At 47.4% G+C, this 16,824-nt stretch overlaps 9 protein-coding genes across 10 annotated transcripts in view; 6 read left to right on the top strand and 3 right to left on the bottom strand.

The window, feature by feature from the left end:
- The first annotated feature begins 27 nt into the window (after positions 1-27).
- On the top strand, positions 28-1,176 carry CNB04715 (hypothetical protein). Its single transcript, XM_024658797.1, has 8 exons — positions 28-213; positions 310-393; positions 452-536; positions 594-611; positions 701-722; positions 778-796; positions 858-959; positions 1,036-1,176. The coding sequence occupies exons 1-8, from the start codon at positions 73-75 to the stop codon at positions 1,081-1,083; spliced, it is 519 nt and encodes a 172-aa protein (XP_024514237.1). The 5' UTR covers positions 28-72; the 3' UTR covers positions 1,084-1,176.
- Positions 1,177-1,430: 254 nt separating this feature from the next.
- Positions 1,431-3,032, top strand: CNB04710 (oxidoreductase, putative). Its single transcript, XM_024656609.1, has 9 exons — positions 1,431-1,538; positions 1,631-1,702; positions 1,765-1,813; positions 1,868-1,874; positions 1,943-1,956; positions 2,012-2,438; positions 2,498-2,697; positions 2,754-2,860; positions 2,914-3,032. Exons 1-9 carry the CDS (start codon positions 1,513-1,515, stop codon positions 2,969-2,971), a joined length of 960 nt encoding a protein of 319 aa, XP_024512218.1. The 5' UTR covers positions 1,431-1,512; the 3' UTR covers positions 2,972-3,032.
- A 1,141-nt stretch (positions 3,033-4,173) lies between these two features.
- Positions 4,174-5,374, top strand: CNB04700 (expressed protein). Its single transcript, XM_568961.2, has 5 exons — positions 4,174-4,468; positions 4,548-4,590; positions 4,670-4,726; positions 4,800-5,019; positions 5,096-5,374. Exons 1-5 carry the CDS (start codon positions 4,260-4,262, stop codon positions 5,173-5,175), a joined length of 609 nt encoding a protein of 202 aa, XP_568961.1. The 5' UTR covers positions 4,174-4,259; the 3' UTR covers positions 5,176-5,374.
- A 130-nt stretch (positions 5,375-5,504) lies between these two features.
- On the top strand, positions 5,505-7,962 carry CNB04690 (conserved hypothetical protein). 2 transcript variants are annotated; one of them, XM_024656607.1, is made up of 11 exons: positions 5,505-5,590; positions 5,655-5,774; positions 5,905-5,980; positions 6,059-6,155; positions 6,208-6,239; positions 6,290-6,295; positions 6,365-6,371; positions 6,424-6,566; positions 6,623-6,823; positions 6,877-6,994; positions 7,293-7,962. In XM_024656607.1, the coding sequence occupies exons 1-11, from the start codon at positions 5,562-5,564 to the stop codon at positions 7,841-7,843; spliced, it is 1,380 nt and encodes a 459-aa protein (XP_024512185.1). In that variant the 5' UTR covers positions 5,505-5,561; the 3' UTR covers positions 7,844-7,962. The 2 variants fall into 2 exon arrangements, with proteins under 2 accessions (XP_024512185.1, XP_024512186.1); XM_024656608.1 differs by having other exon boundaries at positions 6,877-7,198.
- A 96-nt stretch (positions 7,963-8,058) lies between these two features.
- CNB04685 (hypothetical protein) lies at positions 8,059-9,363 on the top strand. The gene is made up of 4 exons (XM_024658787.1): positions 8,059-8,406; positions 8,464-8,851; positions 8,908-9,169; positions 9,224-9,363. Coding segments are annotated over exons 1-4 (885 nt in total). The 5' UTR covers positions 8,059-8,173; the 3' UTR covers positions 9,226-9,363.
- CNB04680 (ATP(GTP)-binding protein Fet5, putative) lies at positions 8,561-10,415 on the bottom strand. The gene is made up of 4 exons (XM_024656606.1): positions 10,110-10,415; positions 9,723-10,055; positions 9,433-9,668; positions 8,561-9,377 (listed from the first exon to the last, which is right to left on the bottom strand). Exons 1-4 carry the CDS (start codon positions 10,343-10,345, stop codon positions 9,364-9,366), a joined length of 819 nt encoding a protein of 272 aa, XP_024512184.1. The 5' UTR covers positions 10,346-10,415; the 3' UTR covers positions 8,561-9,363.
- Positions 10,416-11,124: 709 nt separating this feature from the next.
- CNB04670 (expressed protein) lies at positions 11,125-13,371 on the bottom strand. The gene is made up of 3 exons (XM_568957.2): positions 12,880-13,371; positions 12,289-12,818; positions 11,125-12,237 (listed from the first exon to the last, which is right to left on the bottom strand). Exons 1-3 carry the CDS (start codon positions 13,273-13,275, stop codon positions 11,187-11,189), a joined length of 1,977 nt encoding a protein of 658 aa, XP_568957.1. The 5' UTR covers positions 13,276-13,371; the 3' UTR covers positions 11,125-11,186.
- Positions 13,372-13,550: 179 nt separating this feature from the next.
- Positions 13,551-16,062, top strand: CNB04660 (hypothetical protein). Its single transcript, XM_568956.2, has 8 exons — positions 13,551-13,647; positions 13,696-13,861; positions 13,909-14,160; positions 14,210-14,353; positions 14,406-14,555; positions 14,601-14,989; positions 15,046-15,169; positions 15,225-16,062. Exons 1-8 carry the CDS (start codon positions 13,574-13,576, stop codon positions 15,948-15,950), a joined length of 2,025 nt encoding a protein of 674 aa, XP_568956.1. The 5' UTR covers positions 13,551-13,573; the 3' UTR covers positions 15,951-16,062.
- Positions 16,063-16,444: 382 nt separating this feature from the next.
- The window catches only part of CNB04650 (hypothetical protein), a 1,852-nt gene continuing 1,472 nt past the window's right edge, over positions 16,445-16,824 (bottom strand). The window contains exon 4 of the mRNA XM_568955.2: positions 16,445-16,824. This exon is cut by the window's right edge and continues 304 nt beyond it. Within this exon, the coding sequence (XP_568955.1) occupies positions 16,564-16,824 (261 nt within the window). The 3' untranslated portion in view covers positions 16,445-16,563.

Raw genomic sequence — 16,824 nt, 5'->3', positions numbered from 1 at the left:
GCGGTGACACTCACCCAAATCCTGATGTGCATTCTCAGCAATCTCATTGGACAATTCTTCTAATTTCAGTGCATGCTTACGATTCCTAGACTTCTGGGTACTAGGATACTGGAAAAGAGGTGTGCTTATTCAACAGACGCAAAAAATCTGAGACTGGAAACAAAAGCAGGAAGGATGTCATTCTCGTTACCGTTCAAGTATATCTCCGCCGAGGTGGGTCATCGCTGCCTCAATGGAAATGTCTGGCAGATATCTTCTTGCCCAAAACATGGATGAAGTATGTGTCATTGACATCCTAAATGAACTTAGCAACTGGCAGAAATCATAAAAGCTAAACCCGCGGAGACATTGAAGGATTTCGTTGTGGTAGATGTGAGGGACAGTGACTTTGTGGCAAGTCGGCCTATTTTCTGAGTTGTACTCGAATGCTGAATAAGAGAAACTGATGTAGGGAGGCAATATTGTGTCGGCTCTGAACTACCCTAGTGATACATTCCATGCAACTGTGGATGAGTTGGTAGAAAAGCTGGAGAAGGGTGCGTATCGATAGGATATGAACTCTCCCTTTGCTGACCTGGCCCGAATTTGTACAGTACCCAGGGTAGTTTTCCGTACGTAAAAATTAGATTGGCCAGGGGAAGAGAGAGGAGGAAGACACGAAGTAACAGCAGCTGACTTAACTACCCGGCGGTACGTGCAGATTGCTACCTCTCGCAAGCTCGGTTAGTCTCCTCCTTCCTTGATTTTTGCAGATGCTGACTGGTCGTCTGGTATAAGAGGGCCTAAAGCAGCTAGAGTGAGCTCCATATCAATGCCTAATACTAGCGGTGATGAGATACCTGACCATTCATGGACAGATTTACGCTGAGACCCGCAATCACCGTTACCCCAATCCTTCAACGCCTCAAGAAATTTTTGTCCTTCGCGATGGATTTTCAGGCTTCCAGACGCGTTACCGTGTAAGTCGAAATGTCATGTTCTGCCATCTTTCATCCTGGTCTGCAGCATTAAAGCTGATGTGGGATGCGTCGGTAGGATGACCCGGAATTGATCGAAAAGTTTAACAAGTACTATCATGATTAGGCAGGCTTTTTTCTACCTCGGCGGTGAGCGGGTCCGTAGAGAGGTATAACTATGTATATACTTCATCCAACCATGCATGCCAAAGAGCAACTAGACGCATACTCCGCTCAAAGTCCCGGCAGATACGTCCACTGTTAAACCCCGCAAGACTCGTTGTATTCTCCATCGACGTTTGCCAGCGAGCTGCTGGGGAAATGCTCTTCTGCGCTGTTTTCGGGATTTGCCGAAAAGGTGACGACATCATGGGGTCAGGAGGTGGAGGTGGAGGTCGCGAACAATGGTGTGCTGAGCGAGGACGAATGGACTCTTCTGAGGACCGCCGAGGCCCACCAAATCCCCCAAATATAATATCCGCTTTCCTTTCCTCTTTGTCTTCCCTATTTCCATCTATATACTCTTTCTAGCATTAAAAAGGGCAAAGCGAACAAAATGTCTCTCGGTCGAACTCTCAAGCTGTAAGTAACCTACTCTTTGTGTCACGTACTAGCAGGCAGCTTGTCATCTACATATACGTTTCGGCTATCGATGGGCTGACATCACATCACAGTAACAACGGCGTTGTCGCCCCTCAGATCGGTTTCGGCACCTGGCAGGCTGCCCCCGGTGAGGTTGAGAAGGCGTAGGTTTACTCGCTGAGGAAATTTATTCATGGAAGATGGATGATGCTGACAAATGACGTAGCGTCGAGGAGGCCATCAAGGTCGGCTACCGACACATTGACTGTGCTTTAGTAAATCTTTGCCATCTTACTCACAGACAGTAATAAGCTAATGTAAACGCATAGATTTACCGTGTGTTTGACGCAACTGGTGTCTATGGAACCGTTAGCTAATCTCAACCTTTTTGACCACGTATACAGAAAACCAGGACGAGGCAAGTTTCATCCCGCACAGGCAGGAAAAAGGCCGGTAGCTAACTTCCATTGCAGGTTGCCCAAGGTATCAAGGCCTCCGGCGTTCCACGAAAAGACCTCTTCCTTGTCTCCAAGCTCTGGAACAACTCTCACCGACCCGAGAAGGTTGAGGCCGATCTTGACACCAGCCTCAAGCAACTCGGTACCGATTACCTCGATGTTTATCTTATCCACTGGCCCGTTCCTTTTGCTCCTGGAGACAACCTCTTCCCCAAGACTGAAGATGGAAAGGTTGCCATTGACTGGGATGGACCTAGCGTAGTCGACACTTGGAAGGAGTTGATCAGAATCTCTAAGGAGACCAAGAAGGTCAAGGCCATCGGTGTTTCCAACTTTAACGTTGAGCTTTTGGAGAAGCTCATCAAGGAGACTGGTGTTGTTCCTACCATGAACCAGATTGAGTGTCACCCCAGCTTGATCCAGCCCGAGCTCTTCAAATATTGTAAGTCGATCTTGTCGTTCTTATCCGGATTAGTTATCATCTGACTTTTTTTCCTCAAGGCAAGGAGAAGAACATTGTTATCACCGCCTACTCTCCTCTTGGTAACAACACCACTGGAAAACCTCGAATCATTGACCAGCCCCAAATTATTGACATTGCCAAGAAGCTTAATAAGGAGCCTGCGCAGGTCTTGATCAACTGGGCGGCCCACCAAGGCTTTGCGGTTATCCCCAAGTCTGTTACTCCATCTCGAATCAAGGTAGGATGCAGAGTAAATAAAAGGCGTAGTCAGTGCTAATAAGCTGTTGAGAATAGTCCAACTTTGAGGACTTTAAGCTCAACGATGACGTCTTCGAGGAAATCAACAAGGTCGGCAAGGCCAATGCTGCCAGGGCCAACATTCCTGCCGAGTACAACCCCAGGTAAGCAAAGATATCTCAACTGTAAGGAATGAAACTGACTCTTCTTTGACTAGCTGGCCCATTAACGTATTCGGGGAGAAGTCTGAGGAGCAATACAAGAAGGTCTGGTAAAAGGAGTAGAAGAACAGTTGAAAATCAACAATGTCAATATAAAAGATGCATGTAGCCTTTCGCAACTTGAAAAGCAATGCCACAATAGCAGCTTGTCGCCAACGGTTGGATGTTGCGAGAACCATGACTCACAAGTTGTTATGGCAGGTAATAAGCCTCTGGATTGGCAGAGAACAGGAACTGCCTGCAGACCCACATAATAGACATCGGGGCAAAGGTCAACACAAACTTCAATATTATAGCTGCCATCCCCAGTTAGTAAAGTAGATCAACTGTGAACAAGAGTACACACCACACACCTGAAGAAATACTACCAGTCGGCGTCAACGAAACAGCAGAAGAAAGGCTTTATTTCTAAGGATGAGAAAAGGAGAGTCCAAGTGCATTTGCGATCTGTGGTTTCGGGCGTTTGGGGGAAAAGTGGGAACAAACCAGACACGAGGCCAATATTGATTAATACCGACAACATCAAATGCTGGAAACCTTACAAAGGTCATGACCATGTCTCCTTGACGTACGTGCATGAGGCTTACACCAAGATCCTAGAGATGGACGTTATTAATTGACCAAGGTCATCAAGTTGGATACCACTTCTCAACCACAGTCATCGAGTTGGACATCATAGCTTCCCCAAGTTGTTAGGACTGGTTGACAGTTGCACTCCCAACCCAACCGAGGTCATGGAGTTCGGTACGGTTACTCGCCCAAATACAAATACTGGTCGACGATTGTCACGCCTAAGGTTGGACATTAGGTAGATCAGGTTTTTGCACTTGTCATAAAGATGATAGAGGTAGATACTGTCGTTTGCCCGAGATCCTAAGTCTGGTTGACAATTGCACACCTAAGGTTAGACACTAGGTAGACCAAGTTCTTGAAGTTGATGACTCACATAGTCGAGGTAGTAGTAGTGTACTACCAGGGTGATGAGCTGAGAGAGATGGGCACTTATTCAACCAAGGTCATGAAGTTGGACACCGCTGATTGCCCAAGTTCAGGAAAAGTGCCTTCAGCAGGTTGGACCCTAAGCTTAGTAACTAAAGCTATCATTTCTCAGATCTTCTTCTTTCAGCAGATCGTTTTCACTTGAAAGTCAGGACTCGCCGAGAACGTCGGGTAATCAAGATTTGTTATTTGTTTGTGGTGGGATCTAATCGTCGTGCCTGCCCTGTGATTTGATTAGTGCATTTAGTGTTTCGCACCTCGGGGCACTCTTACCTTCAATTTCAGTACATCCATCCCGTTTCGCCACCAACTTTTCTTCATATTTCCTCCAAGAAACACAATAATGACTAGTTCTGGCCTCACAAATCGTCGGCCATCCTTTCCATCCCAGTCCAGCGGCAACGTCGTTGCCTCCATCGACTCCCCTCCAGACAGGACATCCGTATTTATCAAACACGGCAAGTATATCCTAGTCGGCGCCGGGGGTTCTTGGTGGGTCGACCTGCCGACTGTGCTGTCTAGGGTGTTGCACAAAGAGAATGGTTGGATCAAGTGGGTTTTCATTCTTGATTCTGCGATGTGCAACCATCAAGTGGTTAGAAAGCTGACAAATGAAACTGATTTTGTGTAGGAGGATGATGCTGGCAGGCCTGGGATTGCATGTCGCCACGATAGTCAGTTGTGCCTTCTTATGGTGTACAAAACACCTGCATTCTTCATCCCTAAACGCTTACATGTGCTTGTTGATACTAGTTTATTTTCCTTTACTTGGTTCTATTCATTCCCTGGCTTCGTGGGTATATCCCAAATGTAAGTCTTTCCACTTAATTAATCAGCCTTGCACAGGCCATACAGGCTATTTATTAACCTCTTCCAACGGTAGTATACTAAATGGCAAGAATCTGCCAGACTACGGATTATTGTACCCCTTTTAACCATGACGATCCTTGGCAGCTGGACATGCCTCGTTATTTCTCTTTCCCAGGCAGGGAAGACGACAATGTTCGAGTCCGTTATGGATGCTGTGAAGGGAGTCGGAAATGCTAGCCTGGGGCAGATGGAGGGGAGGGACGGCATGGGAGTGTTCAGTTCGATGGTCGGAGGTGAGTCAATCACATCACTCTTTAGGCGTCTTTGCCTCGCGTAGGGTCGGTTGTGTCACTGATGCCTGAGTTACAGCAACCTCGCTGTTCATGTTCACCCTGGGTATACTTGGAATGATACCAGCCCCTTCGCACGTTCTGAGGAAGCAGGATTAGAATCCCTCAATGTGGTTTTGATAGCCACGCAACGCCACGGCAGAGGTGCCGTCCGAAGAAACATAGTTTTACGTTTTACTCATTATATTACTGTTCATCCTACTTATTCTTATTACTACATTATTCAAGCTTCAATATGCTGGTTCAATTGGGACTGCACTACGTCAATTTACATAGAATTATGCATACATGTATCCTAGCTGTTCTCATTCGAAGAAGCTCCCCATCGCTTGAAGTGAATTCCCCATTCGCACCGCGTCCTCGGGTATTATTTGGACCGCCTCACTGCGCTCGTCACTGGCTTTTGTCAGTGCTATTCGCAAGTTTACTCTTTCTTTTCTATTCTTTCCGATCCCTATCGTCAGATTCTTGCTGCCCTGCCCGAGATGGCCGCCAGAAATTGGTCACGCGTATGGTTCGTCCTCCCCCTTGCGGCCCATTTTCGTTCCCGCTGATTGCTGACCTACGCTCATCAATAGGGTAGGGGGAACCGTCATCCTCATCTCCTTCATCGCGTTCTCCTCCCAAATATTTGTCATCTGGCCATGGTACGGCCGTGAGATCAGCTTGGATCTGCTCAAGCTCCTTGTCCCTCTCAAGTCAGTCTCTTCATCGCTTCTGCACTCCTTCATGGCCTCGAGCCACCGGGCCTCTAGCGAGAAGTTATCGGCCGGAAATACAGTACTTCTGCCCCATGCCGCATGCTGACAAACCCTTTTTTGGGAACAGTTTGGCCGCATTCATGATCTTCTGGAACTACCGTTTATGTGTTATAACGTCTCCTGGAAGTGTACCGGAAGGCTGGGTAAGCTATCTTCATGCGGACAATAAATATAGACTTGCACAAGGGATAGATTCCTAATGATGGCTTGGGATGCTCTAGAGGCCGAATATTGGTGCGATGGACGGTATGGAAGTTAAAAAGGGCACACATACACCCAGATACTGCAAGAATTGTGAACATTACAAACCGCCAAGAGGTGGGTGCTTTGTCTATTAATGAGGCCAGAGCTGATTCAAGAGAATAAATAGCACATCATTGCAGGCAGTGCAAAACATGTTGGGTGAGTTTTCCGAAGCATAAATGCAGGATATTACTGACAACATATTGTAGCTCAAAGTGCGCTGCTTCGTTGAACAATCTTGAGATCTCACTGACTTCTACTTATCTGCTATCTTCTATCTATAGCTTGATCGTGAGTCCTATCAAATTGCCATGAAATTTCGCATCTTAATGGATCGATACAGACCATTGCCCTTGGATTGGTAACTGTGTAGGCTTCTATAACCAAGGACATTTCATTCGATTTTTGCTTTGGGTGGACATCGGCACGACGTTCCATCTCATTATCATGGTCAGGCGTGTACTTTATATTGCCGAGTACTACCATGTGAGCTACAGTTGCACAGCATACTACGCACGGTAAACGCTGACATCGCACCAAAGCAGGAGCCCACACTCGCCGATGTCTTGTTCCTTGTTTTCAACTTTGCTACCTGTGTCCCTGTCTGGTTATGTGTCGGCATGTTTTCCATCTACCACGTATATCTTGCGTGCGGAAATAGTACCACCATTGAAGGTTGGGAGAAGGACAAAGTGGCTACCCTTATTCGCAGAGGAAAAATCAAAGAAGTCAAGTATCCTTATGTGCGTCTTAATTGCCGTACATTGTTATCATGCGGCGCTGACAGTTGATATAGAATATTGGCATCTACAAGAACATCAAATCGGTCCTCGGGCCCAACCCATTTCTCTGGCTTTGGCCTCAAAAGATGCAAGGCGATGGGCTGTCGTTCCCCGTCAACCCTTCAGCAGGTGGTGAGTCAGCAACAGTCGAATGGGCAGGTATCGTGGCGCCACGGGAAGGGTCGTCTGCTCCTGGCGAATATGGGGCCGCCGATCAGTGCGAAAGTGCTGGAAGCGGCAGTGGGACCAATGGTCGCCCCGGAATGGGGCATGGCGAGGAAAGGGTGCGCCATGGGCGAGCGAGAGTAGAGCATTCGATGGTGTAGATGGCGTAATGTAAGTGGTGACCCATAAGCGAGTCCCGAGCAACGTTGACTGTTGATTTTCTAATTCACAGGTTTTCGTATGCTGACTTACTCATCGTCTGTAGATCACACGACTCAGTATTTTTGGCCTCCTCAAGATCCTTCTAGACTCCCTAATCCACCTCCCATTCCTGCCCACGCCTCTCCATTCGTTTATGGCAACAATGGGTTCAATCCCAACCTGCAGCCTACAAACTCGCTTCGTGCTCGTCGGAGTAGCACGCCCCATATTGATGAGGACGAGCATTCACACGAACGAGACCAATACCGTCATTACTCTTCAGGCGAAGAACGTGATAACGACTCCATCTCCACTTCAAGCTCACCTAAGCCATATCTGTCTGATTATGATCATTATGATGAAGGGCCTATGTATCCCGGAGAAAGGATGACTGCACTGATTCCAAGGGTGAGAAGAGGAAGTGAAGGGTGGGAAGTAGCTCCTGGGGGTGGTTGGAATGCCTATTCTGGAATGATGGATGAAGAAGTCGGGTGGGATGACGAGGTTGGGTATGATGAAGCGCCTGGGGAAGGTCCGTATGTCGAGAGACCGTGGGAGATGAGAGGACGATATAACGTTTATGATACGGAGGAGGAATCGGGATACGCGCATTGATGAGGGGGCATATTGCATTGATTCATGGTCATGTGTATGTATGATATCTGTTGTCTGTGGATTGTGACCACCTCTTGCTGGAAAGACATCGGCGGAAACTCTATCGAAATAGAAGTCGTGTCGGGTATGTGATACACAAGAACATTCGCCGGACCTCCCGATGTTTGCGGATCAATGGATATTGAGGGTCCTTTGTATCAGCTGGGTAAGATGAGACATCCGGTAATGGCTCCACCTCCGACTCTGTCCATGCAGGGTAGCGATGGATGAAGGGAGATATAAAGAGGGCATGTATGCAGAACTCGATGGTTGCTTTCCTACAGGCGAACGATGAAGATGTTACTCATCCCACCAGGGCTTGCACCAATTCCTGAGAATGACAACGACGACTTCACATTCCTCAGTGCTTCCAGTAGTCCTTCCGATACACCGCCTCTAACCCCTCTCGCCACTCCCCATGGTAGCCCGAATAGTATGTCCTTGGCGAGTGGAAACGATATAGAGATGGTAGCAAGCGATGGGATCAAGTTCTACACAAGCTCAGTACTTCTGCAAGGTGCTAGGTAAGCGGCCTGCCGCACTAATGCGCAAATAAAAACTGATGCATAGAACATGATAAGCCCCGTCTTTGCTACAATGACAAGACCTTCCAAATTGGGCTTACCATCAATAATCTATTTCGCCGACTCCCATCTCGAAGCCTCCGCCACAATAACCCTTTTCCTCCACTTATTGTCTTCTCAGTCCTTCTCATCATTACCGACACCAACGGCCCAGTCATTCAGCCATTACGAAACACTCATCTCGTTCCTCAAGAAATTCCAATGCGATGGAGCCTTACTAGAGGAGCTGGGTAGAATGTTGAGAGTCTGGTTGGAAGAGGGCTGTATCTCTGCAAGCAGAATCTTCAAAGCAGGATGTATGATGGGTGATGAGGAGCTATGTAAATTCGCGGTTCAAGCGGGCAATGAATGGACATGGATTGGAGCAAGTCGGAGTGGTTCTTCTGTAAGCTTAGGTCAGGCGGGCTTTGCTAGTGCCACTGATTGAATGATCATCCGCAGCCATATCTTCCAGGCTGTAAAAAGCGAAAGCTCAGCTCGTCAGGCTCCGAGTTTGACTTACACGAGGATGGGATTTTTGGCGCTCCTGCATTGGATATTTCCGCCATGCCGTATTCATTCTTTAGGTCTCTTCCTGATACGCACAAGTTTGCACTGCTGAGAGCTACAAGGAATATAGTGGGTCCTTTGGTAGTGCTTGATCGTTGTAACTGGGACAAAGTTGCAGAAGAATTTGAGAAGATTTTGAGTGATGTGAAACGTTGTGAGCGCACTACGATTTCTTCTAAGATTAGAGCTGATGTTCGTCCCTCAACAGGACGCGTATTAAAGGCCACCTGAGAAATATTCAGATTATTGTTGCGCTTGTATGATCGATCTGACACTCCCGTCGCATGTTTTTAACTTTTGTATCGTTGCTGGCAAATGTAGTAATACATATGGATACATATATATGACCTAGTCAAAATCACCTGTCACGAACAATTAGTTTTATGTTGTAGCTACGAGGAGGTGCAACAAACTCACCATCATCCATGTCCTTGGGGACCTTGGGCTCCTCATCCTCGCCATACTGCATCATGTTGTCGATATGACTGAGAACAGTATTTACAGAGTCTTCTGATGTAACGTCCAGCGGTAAGAAAGACACAATGTTCTGATCTTCTATCAGTGAGACGACGGCTCGGTTAAGCTGGTTGAACTTCGAGTTGGTGCCCTGATTGATATCCTCAAGTAGCAGATTGGGGTCTGGGTCAAGATATCTGAGCAAGGCTTGTGAGCGGCCAAGACGACGCTATGAATTCGCAGATGCCTACCTTCCAACTTCTCTCTTCGTTCGGCCCTTCTTATCCTTTACCAAGTCCATCTTGCTCATCAAACACAACATGCTAATTCCCAAGGAGAGCATACAGCTCATGGCACTCATTACACCTGCAAAAAATTTGCTCTTGTCCTGCATGAACTGCGAGTCTATCAAGTAGACTGCTGATGTTCTGAAGTTGAGAGAAGTAGAAAGGAATGTGGCGAGGCGGGGAAGAAGAGGGACATGGGTGTATAGTTCGATTTGTCCAGGGCAATCTATTATAAGATAGTCGTCCTCATATGCGCCTAATTCATCTTCTAGCCAATCAAGATTATTGAGAAGATATCTGAAAATACCTTTATCAGGCGTCTTCCCCTTGCCTGAGGCCCATATTACTCACTCGAAACAATATATCAAACCACCGTTTGGTCCAAACTCCAGCTCCTCCATAACATCTTCCAAATTGATAAGATCCCTTATATCGATAGTCGGCTCGTATTCGAACTTGTCGGCAGCAGGATCAAGATTGACCAGATGAACGGACCGACCAATCGTTTGAGCGTGTGTAATTAGAGAGGCACAGAAAGTAGACTTTCCGGCACCTGCTGGGCCTGTTACGAGCACCGCGTACCGCATTGTGGGTGGATAGCTAAGTTGTATTAGCAGCTAAGTTGCGAGTTGATGCCGTTGCCGGTTGGTGATTGAATTCATCTTCGTTCTGCTGGCGGAGTGCGGCGGGCGAGATTGTTATCACGGAGTTTGGAACAATCTCCGTGATGTTTAAGCAAGGGAGTACAGTACTTCAAGAAAAGGAAAAAGAACGACATTTTCAATTTGAAGTTCCAAAAGGCTTGGTCTTATTCCACTTCAGTTTAGAAGGTCTGTTAAGCTGTTCCGACCTTGTCACACTTCAAAATCGTGTTATCTGTTGATTGTGGCTAAAACATGCAACAGCAACAGACAGCAAGTTCGTTGTTCACCTACTACGTATTATTGTCTAGCTTTCCGTTTATCAATAGCATCACCATATGTCATCCTCCACTGCCACGTATTGGATGATGGACTGAGTGCATGAACCCTTTTTATCAACTGCTTTTAAAGAGGAGTTCCCCTGTAAAAAGGGAGATTGCTTCAATTGCTTCGGAAGCATGGCTTGACAACGGGAACGCACTGAGATCGGGACATAAGAAATGGTCTTAAAAAAAGCGGGGAAACATGGAAAGGGAATACAATTATATCAACTTAAACAAACACCTCATCTTGAACTACGATTAAGTAACTGATTCCCGTGCTGTTATGTACTTAGACTCCTTCCCTTCCTCAGAAGGGATTTTCGTTCGCTTTAATCATTGAGAATGACTCCGTGTACTACATAATTTGAGATAGCCCCGATATAGGTCTAGTCAAGAAAAGACGCAAACCATGCATACAAACAAGAACAAAAATAAAGATCTACTCTTAGTTACAACCGGAAAAACTACAACAAGCCAACCCTATCGCGCTCGTCTTGTTCTTCCCCCACGCCCATTGCTCTTTGAGCCTCCCGCTCTTCATCCCAATCGATTGCGTCTCCCCTGGAAAGTACTCTAAGATAATAAGCACGAGCTGGTCCGCTCAAACCAGCAGGAAGCTCTGGCTCTCGTTGCCTCTCTGATGCTTGCTCAGCACCTTCACCAGGTTGGTTCCGCTCGGGGTTAGTGACATTGACGAGAGCCCGCATACGTCTTTCCCTCATTCTGATAAGTTTTGCCCTCGCTGTTTCCCATCCTGGCATTAGGGTGACTGCCCATAGAAAAACAGGCAGCAGGACCTGAGTTTGAAATCTAGGCGGTTGGGTTCGGGGAGCAGGTGCGAAAGAGTCAGGTTGTCCACCGGAAGAAGGTAGAATGCGTAACTGGATATTATCTATCGAGAGGTGGACAAGGGGTGCAAATGAGGTGGTCAACGATAGAGAGGCACGACTGCGACGACGGTTCGGGGCGTTGCCTTGCGCCGGGATCTGCTGGGTTTGGGTCATCTCAGCGCCAGGACCAGCGGGTACAGCTTGTCTTTCGTTGCGAGCGGCTCGTTCGGCTTCCTGCGCCAACTCATTCGCCTGTCTGTTTCTCAAAAACACAGCAATCGCGTTCCATCCATCGACCGCCCACCAGCCCCATGCGATACCTGCGATCGCCCAGTACCTCGGATCAGTCCATTTCATGCCGCGCGTCAGCATCCAAAGCATGGTGAAGACTTTGAAGGTTGAGAAGAAAAAGTGGCTGAAGACAGGACGTGGGATATAAGGTAGGAAGAAACGAAATGTGCGGCGGTAGACAATGCGGACATTAGGTGGAAGAGAAGGGCCGGCGGTTGCCGAGGTCACGGTGGGCAAAGGAAGACGAGATTGCGTCTCCTGTTGAGTAGCTTCGTAGAACGCCGAATTGAGCAGAGGGATTAACGATGTGATGCGGAGGTAAATGAGAAGATGAGTGAGTTGGGCAGGCGTGCAAGCGCTGAGTGCCGGTAGGTCAAGAAGATAGACAGTCCCACTACGAATGCATCAGCAGGTACCCTCATGCTCCGCTGACATCGATACTCACTCGATTTCGACTTCTGTTTTTTCTCCGACATCTCGATTGGACCAGTTCCTATTCAAGAGACCGGACCAAAGATCGTTAATCTCTTTTTCAATACCGTGTCTCTGTCCGGTTTCATCCCAAATACGCTTCAAATCATCATCGCTATCTTCAGCGAACGCCAATTCCCAGTTTTCCCAACCTTCCTCTGTCGTGTCGCGATGTGCAGCATAGGCTTTCACAACAGAAAGCACCGCTTCTCGAGCCTCATTTTTCGAGACAACAGGTGGCGGCACAGTATTTTCCCACTTTAGCGGTTCCAGACTTAAAAGGGAGAAAAGATGATGTCTAGAAGTGAAAAGCAGATAATGGATCGAATCAGAAAGGGCAAGGGAGTTTACTGAATTGCTATTGGATACAGCAGGTGCGGTGGGCGTAGAAGGTTGAGGTCCTAGCGCAGAACTGTCTATTGGGTCGGACATTTGAACGACGGGAGTGGTCTGAACCCTTCTAGCAACAAGATGAAGGGTAGAGACGTGAGTGTGATCTCCAATCTAATCATGAAAGATTCACGTAAGCTATCGCACATACAGCTATCCAAAACTCTTGACCCACCTTTCCCACGACGTCTCCTAATTTCTCTTGATCCCTCACGATTCGCCCATGATACACGATCCTCATATCTTCCCTTTCCCATAACCCCGCCCCTTCGAGCTGGCCATGAGCCAAATCGTCTTTTAGCTCGCCAATCGTCTCATTAGCCGGCAACACCCAGCCTTCCTTTCTCCTTTCCAAAGACGCGCCCGAATCACCAAAAGGCGATTGGATTCTAATCCTCACAGAGTGGGAACCAGATTGTTGACTTTCATGTGATGTTGTTCGAGGAAGTCTGTGGCGAAGGGCAGAAGGTTCGGGGCCATCTGGCTGAGGGCGATGTCGGAAGAGGGTCGGCGACGGCGGTGGGAACGGCGCGGAGTCATTGACCGGCCCGTGGGCTTGTTCAGACTGCATTTCGCGAGAGCTATTGTGGGGAAGTCGGCTTGGAGGAGAGAAACTTGGTTAGACGTAGAAATCCGAATGTAATAGAAGGAGTCGGTTTGCGTGAATGTTGCTGCGTTACATAGAGCTGTGCGTTCGTTGTGCGTATTATGCCTGCTATGACGCGATATCATGACGTGGAAGAGCTCTCCTCGGAAGCAAATAACGGAATCAAATTCATACACCACTAGCCTGGCAACAACTGTTGGGATAAACAAACGCGAGTGATTTCGTGCACACGCAGTACCGCGCAACCACCTACACACGTATTATGTCAAGACTAGGAGAGCCGTCAAGAGCTGTTCGTTATCCCGAGAAAGTCGCGACTGGGGCTCGGGAAGCCGAGTGAGTGTTGCCCCGACGCTGCTTTGCGATGTACTTATCGTCAAATAGCCCGGACAGCAGTACAGCGACAGTCTTATCAGCTGAGTTGACTACTATCAACTCCCAGCTTATGTCCCATGGATGGGCCAAGAGACCACTGAACCTTGATGCCTTGAGCCAAAAAGATTATAATGAAGTGGTCGCGGTCTTGTTTGAACTCATGGGTGCCAGTGTTGTGAGTAGCTCGCGAGCTTGTAGATTTATTCGATTGACGGAAAACAGAGTAACCTGAATATGTTGGAAACCCTTAATGGCCGCCATCGTACCCTTGAATATGAATATGAACGGCTGCAAAAGACCACCAACAGTCTCAAGACGTCCAATGCTAGGCTTGAATCGGAGGTTGCTGGGTGGAAATCAAAATGCGCCGACATAGAAAAGAGGCTAGTCTTGGAGGAGATAAAGACGAAAGAACTTAGAGAAGAGAATTCTCGAGGTCGAAAGGCCTTAGAGACTGTGCGAGTAGCTGCTACAGTAAGCCATATCTTGCTTCCACATTTGCAATCTCTGATTGCTTTTCCAGCATGAAACCAAGAAGGTTCAAATGAGTCTGGACAAGGCCCATGCTCAACTGGCAAAGATAGGAAATGATCCTACCATTGCTAACAAACCTCAGGGGCTTGTATTACTAAATCCTATACCTGCTGGAAGGATACAACCGGTTGCTGTATGTACACTTCATTTTCCAACCTCTGAATCCACTGACCTGATTAATGTAGGCTTCCCAGTCCCCATTACTTGAGCAAACACTTAGAGACCTTAGCGACATTAGAGCAAGCTTACAAGAGGAGACAGAGGCATTCCGACATGTTGTTGTGTCTACTGGTAATGCTTTGAGAGAAGCGTTGGCAGCATCGTGTGGTCAAGAGGTATGCCTAATGCCCTGCCAAAGACCTCTGCTAACGTTATAATAGCCCCCCATTCGACTTCTCCAGTCACAGTTCTTCAGTCCCTTGAACAGCTCAACAGCTCGCACTCTCGGCTCTAGTATTGCGCAATCCGCCTCATCCATGTCACATCCTTCCATCGCCAGTGCCAGATTGCAAAGCCTAATCGAGCAAATCCGCAACCGGATAACGGAGGGCGTGCCGCAGTATACTGCCAATGGTGAACACCTCACCAAGCAACCTACGCCTGAAGAAATTGAGGAGCAGAAGCGGGTAGAGCGTGAAAAGGAGAAGATACAGAGGGACCTAGAGGACAGGATCAAAGATCTCGAGGTCGAACTTAACTGTGCAAAGAGAAAGGAAGAAGAAGCGAGCAAGGTTGTGGCCGATTATGCAAAGAAGCAAGTGCAGCGAGAGTTAGTGGGAAGTTCAAAAATCATTTGGGCAGGAAATGCTAATTTATATAATACAGGCTCAACGTACATGACAGTAAGGAGGATATGGACATGGAGATACAAAAGCAAGCGCTGGATAAGGAGAGAAAGAGATATGCGGAAGAAGCAGTCAAGCTTAGACAGGAACGACAAGAGCTTGAAGTAAGTATTCACCCTTCATTTCAAGGTCGGTTGAGAATTAATCCATATCAATTAGCTGGAACGTCAAGCCTTCCTTGAAGAAAAGCGTAGAGCGGAGGAAGAAGCAGCTAAAGCCCCCAAAATCGCGCCCTCTACTGCCATTATAGCTGAGCCTACTTTAAACCATGAAATGGAAGCCGAAGAACCCATTCCTGCCTCTCCAAGCATCACATGGCATCAGCACCGTCCCCACTCTCCCTCCCCTCTTTCACCACAACACCCTAAAATCCGAACCCCTAGAGCTCATGTGGCAGGAGGTAAACGCAAAACCGCAAAGACGCCTCTATCTCGATTAGTCTTGGAGAAAGCCGTAAGGCAGAAGGGAAGAGAACTGGGAGTGGGTGGGTTGCTGATGAAAGAAAAGGACCTAATGAGCGGTAGTGTATTGGGTGTTGAAAGAGGCAGGAAGACAAACGTGGGACCCTCGAATAGGTCGCCGAGAAAAGGGAAAGAGCGGGCGGTTGACGGAATGAGAGGTTCGGCTATGCGAAATTCTACATTCGGCAATAACCATTCGTCGTCAGGGAGTGAGGCGTCCTCTGTATCTGGGAGCAAGGGTGTCACTCCAGCCCTAAAACCACTTATCAGCAACAAAGTTGCTGGCAATGTTGAGAGGCCAGAAATGGCAGTTTTGACTATGCGTACAAGCATAGGGACGACTGCAGCTTCGCAAAGAAAGGCTATGGAGTCAAATTCAACAGGGGCTAAAACGACGATGGTGAAAAAGGCTGCTTGGAGATGAAGAACTACTACGTTGAGGGGTGATGTCTGACGATCGATGAGCTTGGATGATATAATCTGTACTTAATAAATAGTGATGGATGTCCTTTGGCCTAATGAATAGCGTGTTAGAGGTGCAGCACTGGGATTACTCCTCTTCTTCTGTACAATTTACTCGGCTCCATTACTGTGCAGTGCGTACATAATACGAGAACTTGATAATATTAGGAGGAGAATGACTTTATTTGCTCGTCATGATCATAGAAGACGGAATAATGCAACGACTCAGATCGGGACATTAATATTTTAATATGGTTTTGTTGACAGACAGACAGTTGTGGGAAATACTCGTTTTTGTTTATCCATTGAAGAAGCCACAGTAAAATGATTATTGAACAGGTCACTTCAAACGATATAAGCGGCCACAATGCTATCATGTGCCGTGCATTATGCGATGTTTGAATGGTTCACTTTTTTTCCAGCTCTCTCTAACTGCTTTCCAAAATTCGGTATGTCACCGTGCGTGCGTTGTGCTGCTAATGTTGATCAGGATGCGACACGATAACCAGTTACATATTATCTTTGACCAAGAACATGCCTGTTTACAAACATCGTAACAGTAACAGAAAGGAGATTTACCAGACACTGACACCCTGAGCCTGACCTAAAGCCAAAAGTTTACTCAACATGCCCACCTGCTCCTCAGTCACACCACCATATTCGGCAGTCTCCACCATCTTTTTGACCACATTCATCAACTGCTCTGGAGTGTCCACATGCAATTCAGTCATGGCCTGCTTCACGATCTTTTGATGATCCTCGCTATCTCGGGGAGGGACCGGGACATCAACGATGGGCAAAAAGAGATCTTCGTCTTCGTCCTCGGCCATTGGTTC

Source organism: Cryptococcus neoformans (assembly GCF_000091045.1).
Source record: "Cryptococcus neoformans var. neoformans JEC21 chromosome 2 sequence".
NCBI classification, from domain to species: domain Eukaryota; kingdom Fungi; phylum Basidiomycota; class Tremellomycetes; order Tremellales; family Cryptococcaceae; genus Cryptococcus; species Cryptococcus deneoformans.
This window is presented reverse-complemented; position numbering and strand designations above follow the sequence as displayed.